Below are 22,513 nucleotides of genomic sequence, written 5' to 3' on the forward strand. Positions count from 1 at the left end.
GGTCGGTCCAAGAAACAGAAATTTAATTAATGGGAGGGGGGGGGTATTTGGGAGTTTGCTGTTGAATTGATTTTATTTCCATAAAGATTGCAAACTGAACTCGCTCATCATTTGTGAAAGCTGTTGACACGAAGCTCGCGAATTTGGCAAACACCGCAATTAATTCCATGGTAAAATCAGGACAGAGACCGAGATTACTGCATTGTAATGCAGTTTTATAACGTGTAACATACACACCTGCATAGGGTGGGATTGCCAAAGGGCCAACTTGATGCAGAAGGTGTGAACCAGACCAAGCTATGTGTTTCTTCCTGGCAGCAGTGGGCGCTATGTGCATGTTGGTCTAATTGCCCCGCCTCTAACTGTGGAATGTGTAAGGCCGAACAGGAAGCAGCCGCGTTTGCCATCAGTTTCCAAACAGCTAGCTTGCAGACTAGCAAAAAAGTAGCCAGTATCCTGACGGGTTGTAGCTTGACGACGCAAGCGCTAGGTCTAAACTCGATGCCCTTACAGCCGCGACGCTAGGTGGCTAATAATACAGCTACTGTCAGCATTGTTCGGATAAGCATTCGGCAGGGCAAAGAGGAAAAGACTGACTTCAAGATGTCTGTGGCGGGCTTGAAGAAACAGTTTTATAAAGCCAGTCAGGTTAGCGAACAACTCCTTTGTCAAAGTTGCTAGCTTGCTAGCTAACTGATTAAAACTTTAGCCAGCTAGCTAACTGAACTTTTGCTAGCTAGCTAACTGTTAGCTGGTATCTTTAGCTAGCCAGTACGCATTGTGTGTTTTAGTTATTTAACATCTTAATACCCAGATGATTGTCTGTATTTTATTTCAGGCAAGTTAATACAGTGTCTTCACCTGAGCTCCATGTCATAGTAATCTTTGTAGCTAGCTACCCGCGGCACGACACCGGCGATATCCAGCTGGGTAGCTAACGCTAACTACCTAGAAGGTCCTGAATTCAGAAAATGTAACATTAGCTGGTTGAAAATATATTTACTGCCTAGATAGTAGCTAAGTTAGCTGAGTTTTTAGCTTCTTTGGAACTAGCTAACGTGAGTTAACTGAGTTGTATTCTCAAAGTTAGAAAAATAATATTTTCATGTGAAAATAAGTCATATAACTATTTAGCTACGATCAACCCAGATTTTTTTAAACGCCCCCACTTTAGTTCTTTGGGGACTGAGGCTAATACTTTCACTGACTAGACTAGCCAGTTGCTTTAACTACGTCGTTACTTCGTTGTATTGCTAATGAACCAGCCACGTAGCTAGTTTGCTAATACATCCAAGCGACTGTAATTCACGCTGCAGCTAATACATGTGATTTTTCTTACAGTTTTGTTACATAGGCTGTCTACGGATGTGGCTAACTTCAGGAATTTGCTGCAGCATTACAAAAAATCCTAAATTTAAACAAATGTGGACTAGCTTGTTAGTTGTCTCTTTAACTCCAGAAATCTGTATGTTTAATTCAAGTGCGGGCGCATTTTGGTTTAGTTAGTTTAAATTTATCTTTATGAATGTGTTTTGTTTAGCCTTTTCTTGTGTATTACAGTGGTATAAATTGTCACGATGTATTAAGTTCTAATAATGCTACACCTTTAGTGACGTTCAGCAACTGTCAGTGGGAGGTCAGTTAAGAACCTCTCACAGCAAGATGATGCATCTTGGTCATATGTGTTTGAAACTGACTTTCTAATCCTTTTAATCTGATTTTTTTTCTTCCCTTCAGTGCTTTTTTTCCAGGCTTCAGATTGTGATGTAGTATGCTTTAAGTAAAAAGTTTGATAATTTTTTCATCCAAACTTACACAATTGAAAGACAACATAAAGTAGACGCTTTGTCAAAAGGTTAATTGTTGGGCCTACATAAATAAATAAGGGCCTAGCTGTTTTTATTGCGCTAGGCAACTAACCATATTAAAAACTGAAAATGCAAAAGTGAAAAAGAAATGAGACTTTGAAAAACATATACACTAAGCAAAATCAATTAACATGACATGACCAAAGGAATGAATTTGTTTGTCCCACTCATGTACAATGTATCTTCATTAGAAAATGCAAAACTTGTTTTAATCAGAAAAAAAATGTTGTATTATGGAAATCTCTGCACATATATTAATGTGATGCTCTCTGGAGGTTTTCACAATATATTTAAAAATGTCTTAAATTGAGTTCAAATAAGATGAACTCCTCATGTGGCCCACATTTCGATATATCCAAAGTCTTGGGCTTCTCTCTAATTTGACTGATTACAAATGACTGGTTGTTGATGTAAATCTGTCAGGGTCCAGGCAAAGATTCCCTAATACATCCTTTATAGTATAGGCCTAACTTTATTTCAGGTAAGAACATTAAATGGCTTTAGAATTTCCTGGTTGAGTATTTCTCTAACATCATTCATAGTCGCATCCAAGTAAACCAGACATTTTTTTCATTTTCTTGTGCTTGTTACACTTTTTTTCTGTGAAAGGTTTGCCATTTTCTTACCCATTACCTTGAGACAGTGGGATAAATTTGCTGAGTGGGCTGATCATGGTAATATTCTGGAAGTTAAGTGATAACTGCTTTGGTTATATTTGAGTTTTATAATAGAGAGGTGTAACCATTGTGTCCAGTGTTGCCTGCAGGGAAGTTTTTGTGATAAGTATCTTTCTTAATAAACAACCTGATACAGTCTTTTAATCTTACTTTTTTTAACTGGTGTCTCCTGAACTAGTATTGATTAATGTTCAACATCTTCAGTAGAGACATTTTTCTCAAAGGTAAATATTTTTTTAAAGTTTTCATTAAAACTGAATGGGGACTGGCCAGAAGTAGATGTTATTGATTTCCTGTACGTTCACCCACTTGTACCACTTTGCAGGGTGCTGCTAAAAACCAAAGAGGGTGTGGTGCCTTGCCACAGTTATGATTGTATCAGTCTTAATGAATCCCTCATGGCATATAGCGGGAGAATTGTGTGTTATGTTCTTATATGAGCTTGTAATGCTGCTTGTGTTGCCTGACTTTTAGTGTAATGTAGAAGTGAACTAAGCGATAGTGATTAGTCTGGTATGCTGCTCATCACCCCTCGCTTCATTTTCAAATCCATGCCTTTTCTGCAAACCTTTCTGGTACAGTGCATTTGTATAGTATTACTAAGAGCATCCATTTCCTGCCCTTATTCACAGTGCCCTAATAGAGGGCATATAGGCTTTAATGGAGCACTGATATGTGCCAGTGTATTCCCTCTGTACAGCCCCCCCAGCAGGATCTGCTCTCTTGCAGTGTTTGGGTCTTTGAGATCTGAGGCTGACATTTGTGATATGAAAACAGGGTATTCACATCTTTCCGTGAACTTGCAGTGATTTCGAAATTTCAAAGAACCCATTTTGAAAGTTTGACAGCAGGTGTTTTTCATGTTTTGCACCTCCATGTGTTAACCTCCTGAGGGCTCACTAAAAGGCACTTTGCTTGCTGGATTCAGTGTGTACAAAGCAGACCCAGTCAGATATAGTTAGAATATCAATACTTAAGTTTTGCTTAAAATAATGGGAGACCGTGCCTTGGTTATATAAAAGGTGGTTGTGCTTTTTGCTTTTGACAGTGTTTTTTGAGGTTGTGAGTGTTGGTAATAAAAAGACTTTTAGACACTCTCCCTCTCTGTCTCTGCTGATCTCAGCAGGAGTGGCAGCTGCTTTCTCCCCTGACTTCCTGTTGGGATCCGGTCCAGATTCCTGTTGAGGAGATAAAAAGAGAGGGATGGAGGGGAGGAGTCAGTCAAATAGTGATGTGTACAGCTGAGAGCTGAAGGAGATGAAAGAGAGGCACTTTGGTCCATTTCAGCTCATTTAGTCTGTAATCCAAAACCATCATAATCACATGCCTTGCCAGAATGCGGTGGTATTAGCATTTAAAAAAAAAAAACAACCTTACTGCGCATCAGCAAAACAGCTGAATGTACTGATACCAGCCAAGCAACATGGAAACCGGCAACCTACTGCTAATGGGGACTTCCACTGTGTGGTGGCCTTCTGCGTTCACTGTCTGACCTGACCCAGTGATTGTTGGGGGAGAACGGACGCGGCAGGTAGCGGTGTGCTCTGCAGAGGTCACAGCTACAGCGTTTTGATTTGGGGAGAGGGCACAGGAAGTCAGCTTTTATCTGGAAGTGAACATATCCTGTCAGTCCCCCCCCCCCCCCCCGAATCATCTTCCTTTCTCTCCTTCTATCATTCTGATCGCACTGTCCCTCAGGTCTGGCCCCCTCCCTGTGTCTTCCTCTTGCCTCCACAGTTGGCGCTGCCAAGCACACCCAGGGCACACATACACCCACAAGCTCTCCTCATTGAAAGCCTGCACATCACCCGCATTTCTTCGGCTGGAGTCATTCCCCCAGAGCACTGCATCTGAAGCACACAAGCATGATTACTAGCAGCTGACATTGTGTGCCATTTGTTTTGTGCGCTGTAGCTCTTCTTTTGTGGCGCAGCCTGCACCTGTGAAAAGCGAGCCGTTCTCCGCACACTTACCTCATGTGGGGTGGAAAACGACTCCGCACTACGCCTATGAAGTGCGAAATACGTCGTGCTTCACTGTGAAGTTACTTCCCTTAACTCAACCCAGAGTTTTCAACACTTGGTTATCTCCCATCAGATAACGTGAAATGTAGCAGTCTGGCGCTGTTGCTAATGGCTTAAGATGAGAACACACCCACCGTGCAGGGAGTGAAGGTTGCACATGTCTTTAGTGTGGGTTATTGCATGGAGTGCGTCATTCGTGGTCCTACAAGTGTTGTGGACTCCCCCTGGGCTTCTCTCTTCCTGCGCTGTTTTCTGTCTCGCCAAGTGTTTTTCTGATCAGAGTGCGGGCAGTAAGCTTGTCCATCTGTGCCATGCTGAGTCCAAGAGCAGGACGTCTGATGTTGTTTCATGCATCATAATTCTGGGATTGGCTAATTTGCATGTAGGAGTATAATGAAATTAGCCAGCATTCAAATTCCAGACAGTAAGTAGGCTCATTCAAACTGTATTCAAAATGTAACTGTTTTTTAGGTTTCAAACATCACATCTTTTATATGAGTAATCACAGGAGGGAGTAAGCTTCACTCTTGTGTAGGAGCAAAGTTTAGCAGCAAAACAGAACTTGTAGTGTTTGTGTTTTGCTGGAAATATTTGTGAAGCAAGCGCATCATATTCAGTGACCAACAAGCAGCACTCTTTTTTTTTTTTTTTGCTTTTGCAAAATAAGCATAAGTAAACAGCATTAAACAAAACCATGCTCCCAGACCTGGTCTTGTTTACCCAGATACAGCAGTGTATTTTCCTCAGCATTATGGCTGTGCGGAGACAAAAATACACGTTTCCTTCTGCTGGAGTTGTTAACTATATTATCTTGATATGATGACAACACAACCTTTGTTTGTCATGTTATATCAAACCTAGCTAGCCAGTCAGGCACCTAACTGTGCTTTATAACCTTTGATGAGTCATGACAGGTTCATTGCTTTTCAATGGCATGTTGTGCCTTTAGCTAGGTAGTGTGTGTATTTCCTGCTGCCTCCAGGTGGGTGGGAAATATGTAGCAAGCTTCATTTGTAATTGGAGCTTGGAGTTTGGACTCTGGAGTTTGGACAATATCTCTTTTTAGTAACAGACCTCCCTATCTAAGCTCAGTTTGTGTGCCCTTCACATAGCCCCCCAGAACCACACCTCTAAACATGCAGGACATGACAACATGAGAGTGGACAGACAGACAGGTGATAGGGGCTTAACTGTACTGTTCCTGCATATGTGTATGTGCGCACAGCATTGCAATATTTAACTTGGTTAAACTTGCCAAATCGATGAACTGCTCTAGCCTTACGTATAGCGTTATTGTTTAGTCCATTGTTAAGGAGCTGAACTTACACAGTTTTGCGCAGGTATGAAGAAATGTGCCTGCTGGGCAAGGTCAGACTGTATGTGTGGGGTTGTTTGCCTTTCCATACCACATTGTACATCCTGTTATAACCTGGGTTGGTGTTGGCACATTTTTGACTGATGACATTTGTAGCTTTAGCAGAGGATTTGTGGTCACTTCCTTCTGTCCGTCCTCTTCCTGATTGCATTTTTCTTGTCTTTTTGGTCCTGTGTTCAGGTCTTGCATAAGGGTTGATAAGATGGCTGTTTTATTGTATTTTATTATTTTTGTTGTCACCTCCACAAAACATGTGAGACTGAGTATTCAAAATTTATGCCAGAAGTCCTGTTACAGAACCTGACTGAACCTAAGGAAGGAGAAGTCATTTTTCCTGACTGAAGTGATTGAGCTGGTGCTCATAGCGTCCCTTGAAGTTGAGAGTTAATTCAACACAATCCTTACCCTCTAAATGTCCCTGGATTTCCCTCATTTGAAGCCATTTATTTTGAAGCTCACCCCCCCCCCCCCCCCCCCCCCCCAGCACATTTTGCAGGCCTGTTTTTGAAATCTGCAGTTGTATACCAGGCTTATCTCAGCACAACAACCCCTGCACTCCTCATGCAGGAGTGCTGAAGTGAGACTGGTGCAATCTTCTGAGACACTCACGTGCAGCCAGTGGCTACTTTATGCACCACAAGTCACTCAGTGCACTAAAGTGGAGTCGCTGCTCATTGGAGTATAGGCGCTATTCTGCCGACACCATCCAAGCAACTCAGAAGGGCATTTGAGAAGGATGAGACTAAGAAGCCCTGGTCAATCCACCTGCACCTTCCACGGTGGAATGACAACAGTTTGTACTGTCTGCTGTCAGATCCTGGCCATTGTAGGCACATGTCACAGCTTTTTTTGAGCCTGGGCCATAGGGCTCAGTTGGTGCTCAAAGTAAACGCCTTACCAACTGAGCCACTCGGGGCACAATTTTCATAATGATTTCACCCTGTTTCTTTCACTCTTAATGTTTTTCACTTTGTTAAGAACATCAAGTGCCCACAATTTGCCGTATCTTTCTTTTTTAGCCACTGGCTAACTTGCGCTCACTGAACTGTCTTTCCCTAAAATGCATTAATGTGAACACAAACTCGAATGGAAAAAAGAAGTGTTGCCTTTTCACAGCAGTGGCACACTTACAACTAAACTGAAGCTTATTGGAGCAAGTGAGAATTATATGTGGCATATGTGAGTGAGCACGGCGCAAATTAGAGCCACGCAGCCCCTATTTTGGTGGCATCTGCCAACGATAAGGGCATTGTTTTGGAAATCTTCATTTCTGTGTTGACTTGTGTGTTGATTGTAGTCTTGCGGGTGTGGGGGGGTGTGTGAGCAGGAATGCGTGCAATGCTGTAGTCCCCAGGCTGGATTCCTCTGACCTGTAGCCTGGTGAGCTGATTCAGCCAACACTGTTCTAACAGTCTGTCCCTGGTGCTTGACCCAGAAAGGTCAAATATTTCATTTACTAGAGTAAACGTTAACGCTTTTCAAATCTCATGACACAGTAAACGCAATGTTTTCTAAGGCTGTTTCAGTGTTGATTGCACTAGAAGCAAAATTATATAAAGCTCATGTGGTGTAATGCAGTGGATTCTGAAACCACACAGTATTTTATAAATAACTGGTCACAATCCTCTTCCAGCTGAACACGATTTTCCCCACCCAGTAGTTCAGTGTGGTTGTGGTTCATTGCCTTCATCTTAAGCCTGGGCTGTTGAAATAATCTTGTAATGTTTTTTGACAAAATTGGGCATACATTCCCTCTGAATGTCAGTGGGCCAATTTGTGCATTAAATTGGGCAGAATGTAATTCTATTGGAGTGGAATTCGGGGAATGAAAACTGAAAGGAGGAGTGGCATTTTTTACAGAAGGCCTGAATGGGTGCCGCTGCATAACCGTTCTGCATGGATGCAGCTGAGTGTGCTTTGTTCACCTGCAGGTATTTCGTATATATATGAATATATTTTCTTTGCTAGTAATTTGTGTTTTAAGTGCTGAAATGGAAACCAACGAGGATGAGTTCATTTTTTCTTCTAGGTATGCAGGCTCAAGCTGTACATGCGTATCTACCCATTTATTCAGTGTAGAGGCTGTTTAAACAGCCTTGTAGCAGCAAATGACATTTGCTGCTCAGCCCATCATGTGCTCAGAGACACTTTCACAGCCAAAACCCAGGAAACGCCATCAACCGATGCCAGGCTTATTCCACTAAGAGCTGCTTGGGACACTAAGGAAATATTGTGGTATTACCTGAAGCAATTGTCTCACCATCTTTGCATCTTGCTTTCCTGCTTCATTATGACAGGTGTATCCTTTGAGTGAATTATGTTCATCATCAAAATGCTGTCTGTGACAGGTTTACTGTTACTGTTTAATATTATTAGTGGACATATTAGTAGTATAATACTACTGGTAGTAGCATTATTTAGTATTTATCAGTAACGGTGCAAATTCATTTTGGAAATGCGCTTACCTTGAGATACAAATTACTGAAGCGACTGACACACCACTTTTCTGTTTTGGTTTTCTTCAGTTCTTCTTTCTAACATTTTGACTGGTCTCCATGAGCAGTCTGCTGCAGTAGGTTTGAAGTCACTGCTCTGACTGAATTACTATATAGGTCTGTTCAAAACAGGTGCATTGCAATTAGTGATAATGATTCTATTGTGTTTGTATATGTGTGTACATATATTACAGGAGCTTGTAATTAAATTATCAGTACAGTGCCGACATTGCCCTGCATTTCTTGCAACATAATCACCAGTGTTGAAGAAAAAAAAAAACTTGCAATGCAGTGTTTCCGAGTCCTTTGATTTACTTGAAAGTGGGTGTCATGCAGCAGGATACTACGTGCGCAAATGCAGGCATTTTCCCCCTCTGTTCACACCACAATAAAAATGAAAGTTTACTGCTTTCAATACTGGGTATGACAATGGACGACGCCTGTGAGTGGGAGAGTTCATTAAACTACCCACTGTGTCTTGGGTCAGGCTCTGACAGACACTGTCACTGCTTCATCCTGCTTTCCCGGGAGACTTTCCTCTAAGCATCTTGAATGGCATTTTTAATCAGTAAGTTTTTTGAATTCAACACTCTGTTAAATGAGTGATTCCACACACTTCATGTTCTCCTCAGCCTCTCATTGCCCCCCCCCCCCCCAACCTTCCCCTGGAGCTGTTGTGTCCAGGCTTACTGTGTGCATTTGCTTAGCGTGGGGATTGTAGGTGGGGCTGGTGACAGGCATGTTTATGTGGAGATCTGTGCCCATAAATTGCCTTTATACAAGGAGCCTGGCTTTTTTTCCCTCATTGTTGTGGAGCTGACTGACTCACGCTCCCCTCTGTGCCACATATTGAAGGTTACGATCGCACTGCTCCATGCAAAGACGTATTCTTCTGGCCTGAATAGGCTCCCACGTCATCTGTGTTTGAAGCCTTGCGTGCCCGCAGAGCTGAAGTGTGGCTCACTTTCTCATTTTCAGGCATTTAAAGCCCCACAGAGCCATTTATTCATTAGTAGATATTTTGCTTTCATTCAGGTTGAGTTCAGCTGCTGTCTGTGGGTGTCCAAACCTTTGTTGGGAACAGGCAGGGGTATTTAGCTCTTGTAGTTAACCTTCTTGTTCTAGATTATTGCTAGAGGCAATTGGGTGGCATGCTTTTCCACTTGTTAATGTACCACCTCCAAGCCTGAGTTCCTCTGATATTATGTAGGGGGAAAACTGCTCAGATGTTGTAGAGCCTGAACTCCACCGTTGCTCTTTGGACTCGTTTGGGACCTGTATCAACATGAGTTATGCTCCACATTCTACATTTGGTGGACTTTCTTTCCCCACTCTTTGTGTGGGAATCGGTAATCATGCAAATTGTGAATCCCACACACAAGAAATATCAAATAGATAGCAAATAGGCCTACAGATTCAACCTTGTCCTTTTTCTCAAGCAAATGAACAGTTAAGTCACTGTGAATTCAGGTGCTTTTGAAAGTACAGTATGTTAAAAATGCAACAACCTGCAGTGACTATTAATAACCAGGCCCAACAAGGCATACTTGTTAAGGTACTGAAATGTTGCGTAAACCTGTATCATTTGAAACATGTAATAGGCCTAACCCTAGTTTGGCTAATACACACTATGGGTTCACTTGAAATTAGGGAATGTTGAGTCTTTTTACTGATCTGTCTTTATCAAAAATAAAACTACACCCATGAAAAGAATTGTACATTTCTGGTCACTGTGTATGTTTGTTTATTGGTTAGCGGAGAAGGCCCTTGCCTCTTAAGTGTTGGAACTTCCTGTCTTTATTGCAGTCTCTAACTGCTAGCACAGCACCCATATTTCTGCTTCCTGCCTGAAGCTGAGGTTAATACCAGTCCTTTAGCAAGACATCAGTGTTAGCTATTAGCGCAATGCTGTCATGTGAAGCTCTTCATTTACGGTTACTGCGTCACATGTTTGTCCACATCCAACAACTCGTTTTTGTATCGCAAAGGACAGAGTTCCAGGGAAGCAGCATTTCTCAGTAATTAACGCAATGAATTTTTAATGAGTTTCTGAGTCATTTGGCTACGCAGCGAATAGCCGTCATTTCTCCAGATACATTATCTGTTGTTCTTTGTTTATTGTGCAGTGAAGCAGGCCTTGTGGACACCTCTCCATCTGTTTTCCCTGTCATGCAGTACTGCAGGAGCTAATGGACTCATTGAACTGAGCTCTGTTTGTGTGTCTGCTGACTGGTACAGCTGCTGGATGTGCCAGCAGCACAGAAACTGGCACACATGGAGCTCCGGTCTGCTGCAGGAATAGTTGTAAATCTTGTGCTGTGTCATTGTAAGAGCCTACTATATAAATGTATCTTTGCTTCCTGTTGTGATCATGTCTGTAGTCATATTTGCACCAAGAACTTTGGTGGGCTCACTGTATAGCTAAAAGCAGATCTGAAGTGTTATGGGAATGTTTGTTTGGTAATATGCTACAGCAGTGTGGTGAAGCAATAGCAGGAGACATATTGTTTGTATGTGGGGGGGGGGAAAATCCATGAAGTGCATTCTGAATTCCTCCTCAAGTGAGCGTGCTGTGGTGTATGCTACAAGTTCAGTCATGTCATCATGTCAACTACCCCTACCTTCATGCTTGTGGTAGTTTTCGGTTTTATTAAGTATGTTCCTGCATTGTTTTATATAGGATAGTCACAAAGGCACAGAAATGATCATCTTGTGATGTTGGAAAAAACAGCTGCTGTGCCCTAATATGCCATTGAGTTTTATGAAACATCAGGGGAGACCCTGGAGGTACTGTCGTGAACACCGCTGTGCAGGAGGCAACAGGGTTGCTGTTACTGTGTGTATGTATGTGTGTGCAGCTTTCTGTGCATGTGTGTGCGCGTGTGTGGTTTTGCCTGAGTGTGTGGTTATGTGTTTATGTGTGTGCATGTGTCCACGCCTGCACTAATGTATGTTTGCCTGCGACTCTTTCCTCTTGCCGTGTGTCTGCACGAGTGTCCATGTGTTTGGATGGGAAATGGATAACATGTGTATAGCATAGCATCAGCTGTAATTATCATAACTCCGCTGACTTAATCACGGCATTGGACGTGTTTAAACAAAGATCCCTGTCAAAAGTGGTATGAAATCATCAGAAAAACTGGCACTGAGCACAGTGAACTACAAACGAGGGTCAGTATGTGGTTGTGGAGAGGATCTGACATTAAGAGAGGCCCTGACAGTAGAGGATTGAGAGGTGGAAGAAGAGGACAGGCCTGTGACACAGTGTCTGTACAGTATGCTGTGAAGAGGGCGGGGTTCAAAGGAGAGTGGGGGAGGGTAAAGTTATTTAACACGTGTACAGTGCTAAAAGTGCTGGCTTATGAAATGGGTTTTTTTCCACTGGTTAGAGTCAGAGAGCCTGTATGTTGGAGCAGTGTGTGTGCACTGTTTCAGTTCGTCTGCAACTGTTACCCTTTTTTAAGTCCTAGAGCGAGAGGGAGCACATGCCCCCCACAGGGGTATGCTATGTAGCAGCTCATACATGATGTCACAGTGTTCCTGTAGCTGAGCTACGCCACACCAGCATGTTGCTGCGATGTTCCGGCTGCAGTGTGAGAGCGCCATGTGTCGGGCTGGGATTTCGTAATGCCATATGTGTGTTCTAACATGTCAGTCTGGGCACACAGCTGGTCCACATGTGTCGAGTTTTTCTGTGTTACAGTAGATGAACTGTTTGTCTGCAAGAGGGCTGATAAACATTTGTGTTCCTGCCTGTCCTGTGGCTCTTTCCTCTGACCAGGATTTCCTACTTATCAGTGAGTGGACAGAGGGGTGAGGGATAGGTCAGAACAACAGAGTGATACAACAACACAAATCATAGGATAGTTTACCAGTGCATGTAGTGTTTCTATGTCTGCTTTCAGGTTGTCAGCTGTGACAAATAGCCACGTTTCCTTTCTGCCTTTGTACTGTAAACTACCTACATTCATACCACATTTTAAGATGTAATGGAAAAGTACCATGATCTGTGGCGTCTGTTTTGTACTGTTGCAGAAGTTACCTGAATCCGCAAACGCTGCAGTTCCTCAAGCATGTTCATTTGATTTCATACTGCAGTGGCTTTAAAATGCATACACTGGGTGGCAGGAGAGACTGACAGTATGAGAGAATTATGCTCAGCACAAGCCTTTATTTAATGATTTTACAGTGTGCCTGGCACACAGTGGGCACAGTGTGTCTGTGCTACAGAATGGGGAGGCATTTCTGTGCTGGGGTCTACAGACTGTGTGTGTGTGCTGCAGAGTGGAGCAGTGTTTCCATGCTGGATCGCCTAATCCTGATCACTCATTTCGTCACTCTAAAATGCCTTGTTGCCTTAGGGAGCTGACAATAGAGCAGAGAGGGAGCTGCACTGAGGGGCTGCCTGCATTGTCTGCATGGGCTGCTGTCCTCACTGTGCCCACAGAATGCCATACACTTTGAAAGACACCAGTGTTTCTGTCTACAAGTCTGTTCCATTCTGAGAGGATTTCCTTGTGTGAATGTAGAAATAAATCTTTATCAAGCCTTCAACTGGCTTGTGCTCTCCCCGGCCTATTTTGGTAGAACTACAAGGGTAAAGCTTTCTGAACTTTCAAAATGGCTGTTTCTTTTCATGTACATTGTGTGTCTGTCCTTCTCAGAAATTCATTTATGACAAATTTTTTATGTGATGTGAAAACTTTCTCTTTTCTGATATGTGTTAGGCTTTTTATATCATGCTCTTGTGATACACTACGTTAGGGTGTTTTTGATCTAGAGGTGTCTTGCTATGGGTGTCTGTGCCATGTACGTTGTATTTGCCATGATACATTTTCCCCCCCATCTCTATTTAGATGGTGAGTGAGAAGGTTGGAGGTGCAGAGGGAACCAAACTGGATGAGGACTTCAGAGATTTGGAGAGGGTAAGCACATTAGAGTGTTTGGAAACGGTCAGTACCCGCCCTTTGGTGGAATTCCATAAACACAAAGTTATGTTGTCACATGCATTTGATTTCTTTATATAAATGTGGGAATGCACCATCATGCACTTTCTGTTTGGTGGACAACAGTGCACTCTGTCTCAGCAGGGCAGCTTTTTGTGTCTTTTTGTGATCTGTACTGTGTGACTCGCGAGTCTGTACTTCAGTCTTCACTCTTGGCTTCTGAGCTTTTGTTCACCAAACAGAATCTGAGGACAATGTGAAAGCTCTTTAAAGACGCACATGCGTACAGACCTCTCTGAGCTTCACTCCCCCGTAGCTCCCCTGTGGTAATTCTCTCTGGGTTTGTGGCACCTTTGGTTAAACTGATATCTGTAGACTGTTCTAGATTAAAGCCTTTACTCCCCCCCCCCAGTCAACATGATCATCTGTAGCAGCTTGTACTGTTTTAAACCCAAAGTGGGTCAGCTTGTGCATTGGATCATTTCCATCTCTTACTCATCAATGCATGGAGGACAAACAGATGGAACCAATTACACAGGCAGGGTGATGTCCCCACACTGAAACAGGGGAGCTCATGTACAGACTAAATACATTTGTTTCTCAGCCGTCCCTCATTCAGACTCTTTTCTCGTTTAAATTGTTTTATGTTATAGGGGACTGCAGTTTGAAATGGTTCGGTAGTGGTAGCCAACAGTGAAATTTTCATTTTCAATGAGTGACTAGTGTACATTTATGCAAATGTTCATTCTTTATGAGAGGGTCAGGCTACTGATTTGAATATGAAATCGGGTGGTGCATATTTCTGCTTGAGCGGATAATGGACACCTTGGAATAGTGGGAAATACCACGTTCAAATATAATTTGCCTAAGCCATTTATGAAAATGTAAAGAAGCTGCGTGAGTAGATTGTGTCCATAGATAAAACACGTACATGTCATTGTGTGTTTTATGTGTTTAGACGTGTAGTGATTTTTTTTCTCCCGTGTTTTGTAGAAAGTAGATGTGACGAGCAAAGCTGTGGTAGATGTGATCTCCAAAACCTCAGAATACCTGCAGCCCAACCCAGGTAAGAGGCTGTATGGCTGGGTTTATGTAGACATGACACACATCCTTAAACTATGAGGACCAATCAGTAACAAGTTTAAAAAGTTATGAGGGAAATGTTTGGCACCTAAAACAACAGCGGAAACACAACCACTCCACTAAACTTGCTTTCCCTTCTCCTCCCACTCTGTGCCAGCCTCCCGCGCGAAGCTGTCCATGCTCAACACCATGTCTAAGATCCGGGGGCAGGTGAAGAGCCCGGGGTACCCCCAGGCAGAGGGGCTGCTGGGAGAGTGCATGGCCAAGTATGGCCGCGAGCTGGGGGAGGACACCAACTTCGGTGCGTCTGCTGTAGTGTGAATTACAGGCTAAAAACAGATGTGTGTGTGTGTCTGTGTGTCAGTACGCACATGGCTGTTACACTGTGCGTCTGTCAGGATGTAAACCAATACCCTTTCCTCACCATGCTGCAGGTGGCGCTCTCATTGACGCGGGGGAGTCAATGAAGAGGCTAGCAGAAGTGAAAGACTCTCTTGATATTGATGTCAAACAGAACTTCATTGATCCCTTGCAGGGGCTGTGCGACAAGGACCTGAGAGAGATACAGGTAACAACCGGTCTGCTTCACACACACTCGAATGGATGCACGCACACAGTAGATATTATGCCTCTGATTTAGAGAACTTAAGCTATGAAGTTATATCTACTTCGCTGGTGTAATTGACAAGGTTGCGACTGTGATTGATCTGAGTAAAATATAAAGAAATTAAAAAGTCCCAATTTTTAATATTTCATTCAGTACTTTCAACTTTCACTTAGCACAGTGCCTGTGGGCTTCTTCACACTGAGTTCACTTCAGATGGTGCAGGGTTGGGGGAGTGTTGATTTGTTGGATGTTGACATTTGGAAGCGTGTAGATGTACTGAGCAAAATAGGAAATGTCTTATTAGGTCACTTCCATGTGGTAACAGCACCCGGTCTGTTTGAGGTTGCCAACGCAGAGCTGGAACACGCAGTGCATTTAAGAAAATGTGCTGTCTGGTTCTGCACCGCGGCACACAGCACTATCATGCTAACGATTGATTGTATCTGCACAGCTCAAGATAAAACCATAGGAGGTGCTTCACCAAGGTGTCAGCAGTTTCTGGTTTACGTGCATTAGCTGAGCTGTAGCAAGGGCCAAAATGAAATGGCTGCTGCAGAAAAGGACAGAAGGCAGAGAAATACAGGAAGGGTGTTTGTGTCACCTTTGGTTTTGAAGACCACATTGCAGATTTTGACATTGCAGGGTAGTGAATTTACTGATAGGATACCCAGCACTATTGCATAGTAGGTGAACTTTGTTCTAAAATGTTGAAAAATAAAAACAAATCCCCCTGGTATTGCTGTGTGTTTTGCAGCTGGTACATACAATAGCTGCTGCTGTTACTGTAACTGCAGTTAATTTTCCAGCCTTATTAGAATCTTCTGCTTTCTGTGTGCTTTCAATAGAACTCCATGCCGTCACAGATGTTTCTCGATCAGAAAAGAACCAACACCTTCTGATGTTCACAAAGCACATTGAGCCGCACCAAGCGCTTTTGATACCCGAGTTTAGAGGGTCTCACTTGATTTAATTCGAGATTGTTTTGATTCCTTTGTCCACTGATTGGTACTGTCCAAAAGAAATGCACCATGCTCGTTCCAAAATCAGCTGCAGTGTGAACGTGATCTGTGCTTCCCAAAGAGAACTTCTCTGCTTTAGAGGTTCCTCGGTGCAGAGCAAACCGCAAGGGCTGTCACGTGTTGTCATGCTCCCTCAGCACCACCTGAAGAAGCTGGAGGGCCGGCGCCTGGACTATGACTATAAGAAGAAGAGGCAGGGGAAGATTCCTGACGAAGAGGTGCGGCAGGCGCTGGAGAAGTTCCACGAGTCCAAGGAGGTGGCCGAGACCAGCATGTACAACCTGCTGGAGACCGACGTGAGTCACGCTCTCGTTCTGCGGGCTTCATGTCATGGCATTGTGTCGTGATGTGTACATCTTCGCAATATAACTGTGTTATGCAGACCTCTTTGACCAATGCGGTTGTCATGATAATGTGATTTGTGTGTCGCACATTGTGACGGAGTGCCGTCACTACGGTTGAGTATGCGCTCTGAATGCCATACCAATGAGCCTGGCTCTTTAGCGTCGCGGTCAATGTGGCATGGTTGGTACCCCATAGACCCGGGTTCGAGGCTGGATGGGGTGACTGCTCTCACCCTTCACTACGAATGGTGTTAGAAGTGGGATGGCTTGCCGTGAGGCCATCAGAGGCTTGCCCAGTGTGCGAGCCGTACGAGGGACCCCCAGGTTCGGTTGACCCCGGTGTGTGAGGGACCCCAGAGATAGGTAAAGCACCGTGTGAGGGACCCCAGAGATGGGTGAAGCACTGGTGAATGGGAGAAGTATGGCAGGGGAATGCGTGAGGGACGCCTTGTTGCGTGAAGCGCATGGGTGTGCTTCCCGAAGAGGAGGGCTGTGTTACAGAGTGCCGTCACTACAGTTGAGTATGCGCTCTGACTGCCATACCAACGAGCCTGGCTCTTTGGCGTCACGGTCAAAGTCGCATAGTTGGTACCCCATAGACCTGGGTTCGAGGCTGGGTGGGGTGACTGCTCTCGCCCTTCACTACAAACATAAAGGATTTTATCAGAATCATATTGCGGATGTTGTAGGTTTTCCCTTTGTCTTGGGCTTCAGTATGTAGGAGGCATCATTTTTAAACTCATGCGTTTACATGGCATGAGTAGCCTCTCAGTTTCTTGAAAGAAATGTAATTTTACAATGGAGAACCATGTGATAATTCCAAAAATTGCAAGACCTGAAATGGACACAGTCCTACACAGTGCAGACAGCTCCCACAATCAAACTAGCTATGGAAACGTGTACATGCTTGAAGTATAGAATCACTGAAAGTTTCCTAGATGTTTTTTAATAGCAATCCCCCACCACTCGTCACAGTTGAGGTTTTACACCTTATGACGCATGTGCATGAACATCTCCATGTTCACGGAGTACTGCAAAAGACCTCACTCTCTGTTGAACACATTTGAGGAACAGTTCAAACATTTAATTTTAATGGAATGTATATTTGAACAGCTACAATAATTGCTTAAATGCTTAAATGCCATCTTGTTTTGTGTCCTAAGTGGTACAGTGCCATCTAGAGGCCCAAACAAAGCAAAACTTCTCCACATTCACTTCTCCACTTCTCCACTGGTGTGCACAACCTGTTTGGATAGAGTGATTGAGGGAACACTTTTGCACCCCCATTGTGGAAGCCAGCAGAATTCACCCTTATATAGTACAGTGGGGTTAAAAAAACAGCAGAGCACTACGCGATATACAGTGTTCAGTCACAGTACGTTCCACAAGAAGGATACAGTCTCCTGTCCGGTTTACTTCCTTTCTCCAAACATTAACTCAGCAGTAAATGGACACCACCTTCATTTCAGATCCTGTGCCTGTAATTCCCTATCAGCTGTTTAAGGAGGAATCTGTCATAAGGAATAAGTCTCGGACTCTTAGAGAGAATAATCCTCATCTCATTAAATGCTACCACTATAAAACTCAGCTGTGGCATGTTTAAAAGTCAGTATACTGCTCTCCCATAGTTCTACTGCCTGTGTTGATCATGACAGGTCCTATGTTGCTTGTTGGTGGTAACTTTCTCACCAAGGTCATTAGCTTGGTTGCTTATCAACTCGTAGCTGGGAGTATTCTGTTTGCAAATAATTCTCTGATAGTTTATGGGAAGGGACATCTCAGTGTGCACAGTGTATGTTAACCCTAGAGTGTCTGCGTAGTTTGCGCTCACTCCTGAGTGTGTGTGCGTGTGCGTGTGCGTGTGCGTGTGCGTGCGTGCGTGCGTGTGCGTGTGCGTGCGTGTGCGCGTGCGCGTGCGTGCGCAGCGTGTTTAACTCCTGTGTGTGTCTACACAGATCGAACAAGTGAGCCAGCTGTCTTCACTGGTGGAGTCACAGCTGCAGTATCACAAACAGGCAGTGCAGATCCTGGAGGAGCTGTCAGACAAGCTGAAAGACAGGTCAGCACTCTGGGTTGCACAGTCCCCCAGCCTCTGTGTGTGTGTGTGTGTGTGTGTGTGTGTGTGTGTGTGTGTGTGTGTGTGTGTGTGTGTGTGTTTCAGCCTGCTGTCATCAGGGCCCTGAAGAGGGACCTCTGAGATAAAGATGTGATGGATAGCATTTTATATGTGACAGCAGTGCTCAGTTTACAAAATGTTGCTATAAGCCACTAAGGTCATGTCTGTCTTTCTGTTCTTGGTCCACTGAAATGTGCACCTCAGTAGCATTTAAATAAGTTGCTCATCTCTCTGTACTGAGCTCCTACGTATATAACCAATGCTCTAACCTAATGTATCCGGTGTCTGAATATTCAACACATAATCCACATTTGATAATGCACTTGATAACTTGATAATGCACTGTATATATCACATTTTCATCCTCATTATCATGGTAGCTGAATAATGTATTAATTATAACTTTTGTATGTTAATTTCTTGAGAGTGAGCTCTGTGTTCATTGCTTATGGGTGTGTGTTCCCATTTTGGCCAGTGAACCTGCTGTAACGCAGTGTGTGTGAACAGCAGTGCATTCCTGTGGTGTGTGGCCCTTTCCGCTGCTGGTGTGTGGCAGTCTGAGCTGACTCTGCGCTCTGTCTGGCAGGATGAGTGAGGCCCAGTCACGCCCCCGCCGGGAGTACACCCCCAAGCCCAAGCCTGTCTTTGATTATGGAGATGCTGACCAATCGAACGGTGGCTTCACCCCTTCTTTTGCTCCACCTGCCCGCTCTTCAGGTGAGACACGGACTCTACAATGCTGGACTCTGAATGCCCTTGTCACACTGTGTGGCGTGTAGAGCACTGTGGCTAAGCTGCTGTTCCTACTTTTAGATACTGTTTTTCCAGCAGCTGGACAAGTTGAAGAGATTTTGTCATAGTTCTTTTTCTGTGGAACTGTGGCAGGAATTCTGGGTGCCTGTGTGTGTGCCCGCCTGTGTGCGTACAAGTGTGTCTGCGTGCATGTGTGCGTGTGTGCGTGTCTGCGTGCATGTGTATGTATATGTGTGTGTATGTGCGTGCGTACATGTGACAGCAAGATCAGTGGTTGAACAGCTGTCAGCTGGCCTCTTGGTTCTCCAGTGCTGCAGTGACCTTGTTGTGTGTTTTCTTCCCGCGACGTCAGCCTCACCCTTCCACTCCGGCAGAATGTCCTCGCGGAAATCCAGATTGCGTGAGTCTGACTGAGAGAGCCGTGGTGGTTGGGCTGCTTCTATGAAACCGGGGGAGTGGATGACAGCACATGAAAGCGTAGCCACAGGGAATAGCATTTCAGAAAAAAAATGATTTAAAAAGCTTGGAAAAGCATTCATAGCTGCACTGATAAAAGTACTAAACCAAAGAATCCCTGCAGTAAGAATCTTAAGCATTTAACTGTGAAACAAGCCTTTATTATTGTCCCGCACCCCAGGGGATATCAGTGTACAAATACATACATGTACACAGAGTACGTACTGTAACAGCATGTACTGCTTACAGTGACAGCACAGCACGTAAGCATACCTCTGCCCTTCTCATATGAGCCCTTCCGTCCCTTTTCCAGGCTCACCCTCCACCATATAGAGCAGTCTGCCCATCCACAGATCTACACACATCACTGCAGACCTTAAAGAGGAGAAAAAAAAATCTAAGTTTGTGCAAGTTAATCTGTAATAATGGTGAGAAAATGAGCAGGGAGACTCGTGCCCCTCCAGTAATGTGAGCCACGTCTGCTAATGATGCATGCCCTGCTAAAAGTGCTGGGGTTTTTGATTTAATGCAGGCTAATGAGAGAACCCAACATGCAGAGCTGCTAAATTAGGCCAGTCTTGCTCCAGTGGCATGCAGCCGCTCTGACCTGACCCAGCCACTGATAAGGGCTCCCGCAGTCAGCGTCGTTAACCCATTGATCCTTGAAGCCAGCGCTTACTGGACCCCATTTGCAGCAACGGAACAGCACACCAAACAAATGAGAGCCCGGCTCATTTGCCTTAGCAAGGCCTTGCTTATCACATGCTGCTGTGTGCTGTTTACTCCGTTAAAATGGAAACTGGCTAAACTTCATGTCATCTGACGTATGTCAAAGTCATTTGGACTAATCATGGGTTACAGGAAGGCTGGCTGGGTTCCTCCATTTCCTGCTTTTGTTGGAGGTGGTTGGAGGCGCTGGTTAACCAGAGTGCTTTCCAAATGATATGATGGTAAATGGAAGGCACATTGCTGGAAGGATGTGTGATCATTCCCCCACACCCAGTGTGTGGTGTCCTTTCATGGAGCAACTAGCTGCCACTGAGAACTGAACGATGACATAGGGACAGCATCTTGCTAAGCGCACGCACACACACACACACACACACACACACACACACACACACACACACACACACACACACACACACACACACACACACACACACATACAGAGCCAAGCAGTACAGATGAGGGCAGCCTTTACACTTGGGCAGTTTCACAGTGTGGGAGGTCTAGTGCAGGTGGGGTCAGATGCAGATGTCAGAGCAGCTCGCTGAACAGCAAGGCAGGGTGTGCACACACAGGGGGGGGCTGTAGGGTGTGTGTGGGTTCGACTGCGTGTGCGCAGCCCAAGCGTGCGAGGTCCTCACCAGGCATGGTGTGTGGTGTCCTAACTTGCAGACTGCTCCCTCTCGGCCCCTTCAGTCCAGGCCATCGCAGCGAGGCGGCGTGTGTGTGTGTGCGTGCGTGCACACAGGCTCCAGAACTGGAGCAGGACTGGAGAGGCCCAGACTGAAGGCTTCCCTCTGTAACCTCCCCTCATTGCTCTGACTCCCGACTAACCCGCAGGCCACAGTGTGTTGAAGACCACAGCTACTAACAACAAGCAGACTCTGGGGGGGCCCCCAGGGCTCCTCAGACCTCTGTGTGGGATGGGCTTCCACCCTGCGGAATCCTCTGCCCTGAGCAGTGGGGCAGGGAGACTCGGGGATGGGGCAGTGCAGTATACTAAGAGGTACACTGAGACTGAAAGGAACCTGCAGAAAGAGCTGCTAAATGTGGTTCCTCTCTGCCTCTTACTATACTGTACATGGGCAGGGAAAATGTGAGAAAATGCCTGAGAAGGTAACTTTAAATAGCCAGTGGGGCTGAGGGTAAAGACCTACAGCCACAGAGGGAGACATGCTCTACATAGTCCTGTGTGGAGAGCTATCACAGGCCCTTGTCCTTGCTCAACTCGGTGTGAAGGTACAGTTTCTGGGTCTCTGGTTGAAAACCACCTGCTTCTATGTCCTCCATCATCTCATCTTCAGGGGGCTCCTCCATCTTAAGCACTGTTGCTGTCGAGAAGTTGTTCAAGAGGAGGGTCCTGCTGGAATATTACAGTTTCAAGTTGTGAAAATTCTTCCCCAGTCTAATTCTCTGCCTCTTTTTTCTCTCCTCCCCTCCTTTTCCCTTCTGACCTTCATTTGCTTTTCTCATCTGCACCGCCTTCCTGCATACTCTCCCATCCCCTCTTTTTTTCCGTCCTGTTCCCAATGGGTGTCCCCTTCTCCATCTGTCTGCATACCCCCCCCCCCCCCCAGTCTCAGAGCAGCCCTGCTGTAAGGCCCTCTACGACTTCGAGCCTGAGAACGAGGGCGAGCTGGGCTTCCACGAGGGCGACATCATCACGCTGACCAGTCAGATCGACGAGAACTGGTACGAGGGCATGCTGCACGGCCAGACAGGATTCTTTCCGCTCAACTACGTGGAAGTGATGGTCCCCCTGCCACACTAAAGAGAGCTGGGGGGAATCGGGGGGTGGGTTGAGGGGTTGGGGGGGTGGTGGGGGGTTGGGGGTTGGGATGAGGAGCTGGTACAGTCACTTTGTCTCAGACCCCAGGGTCTTCATTCTCACATGCACCTTCAACATTTTTCTAGTCATCGCAGACTTATTTGTACACTTCTGCACTTCGTGACCCTGCAAGGAGCAGTAACGGGGAGAGGGGTTCTCGTTCCGGTGAGAAAGGGAAATGGAAAGTCATTTG

The 22,513-nt window shown here is 44.9% G+C and overlaps 1 protein-coding gene across 2 annotated transcripts; it reads left to right on the plus strand.

The window, feature by feature from the left end:
- The first annotated feature begins 415 nt into the window (after positions 1 to 415).
- On the plus strand, positions 416 to 22,281 carry sh3gl1b (SH3-domain GRB2-like 1b). 2 transcript variants are annotated; one of them, XM_036521033.1, is made up of 10 exons: positions 416 to 648; positions 13,296 to 13,364; positions 14,379 to 14,451; positions 14,626 to 14,769; positions 14,903 to 15,036; positions 16,232 to 16,390; positions 18,394 to 18,497; positions 19,141 to 19,271; positions 19,660 to 19,707; positions 22,070 to 22,281. In XM_036521033.1, exons 1-10 carry the CDS (start codon positions 604 to 606, stop codon positions 22,261 to 22,263), a joined length of 1,101 nt encoding a protein of 366 aa, XP_036376926.1. In that variant the 5' UTR covers positions 416 to 603; the 3' UTR covers positions 22,264 to 22,281. The 2 variants fall into 2 exon arrangements, with proteins under 2 accessions (XP_036376926.1, XP_036376927.1); XM_036521034.1 differs by lacking the exon at positions 19,660 to 19,707.
- The last annotated feature ends 232 nt before the right edge of the window (positions 22,282 to 22,513 follow it).

This window comes from Megalops cyprinoides, chromosome 2 (genome assembly GCF_013368585.1).
Source record: "Megalops cyprinoides isolate fMegCyp1 chromosome 2, fMegCyp1.pri, whole genome shotgun sequence".
NCBI classification, from domain to species: domain Eukaryota; kingdom Metazoa; phylum Chordata; class Actinopteri; order Elopiformes; family Megalopidae; genus Megalops; species Megalops cyprinoides.

Bases quoted from the DNA above. Each gene is read 5' to 3' on its own strand.
- sh3gl1b (XM_036521033.1), top strand. From the start codon at position 604: ATGTCTGTGGCGGGCTTGAAGAAACAGTTTTATAAAGCCAGTCAG. The intron at 15,037-16,231 runs GTAACAACCGGT...ATGCTCCCTCAG, and splicing joins AGGACCTGAGAGAGATACAG to CACCACCTGAAGAAGCTGGA. The intron at 19,272-19,659 runs GTGAGACACGGA...CCGCGACGTCAG, and splicing joins TCCACCTGCCCGCTCTTCAG to CCTCACCCTTCCACTCCGGC.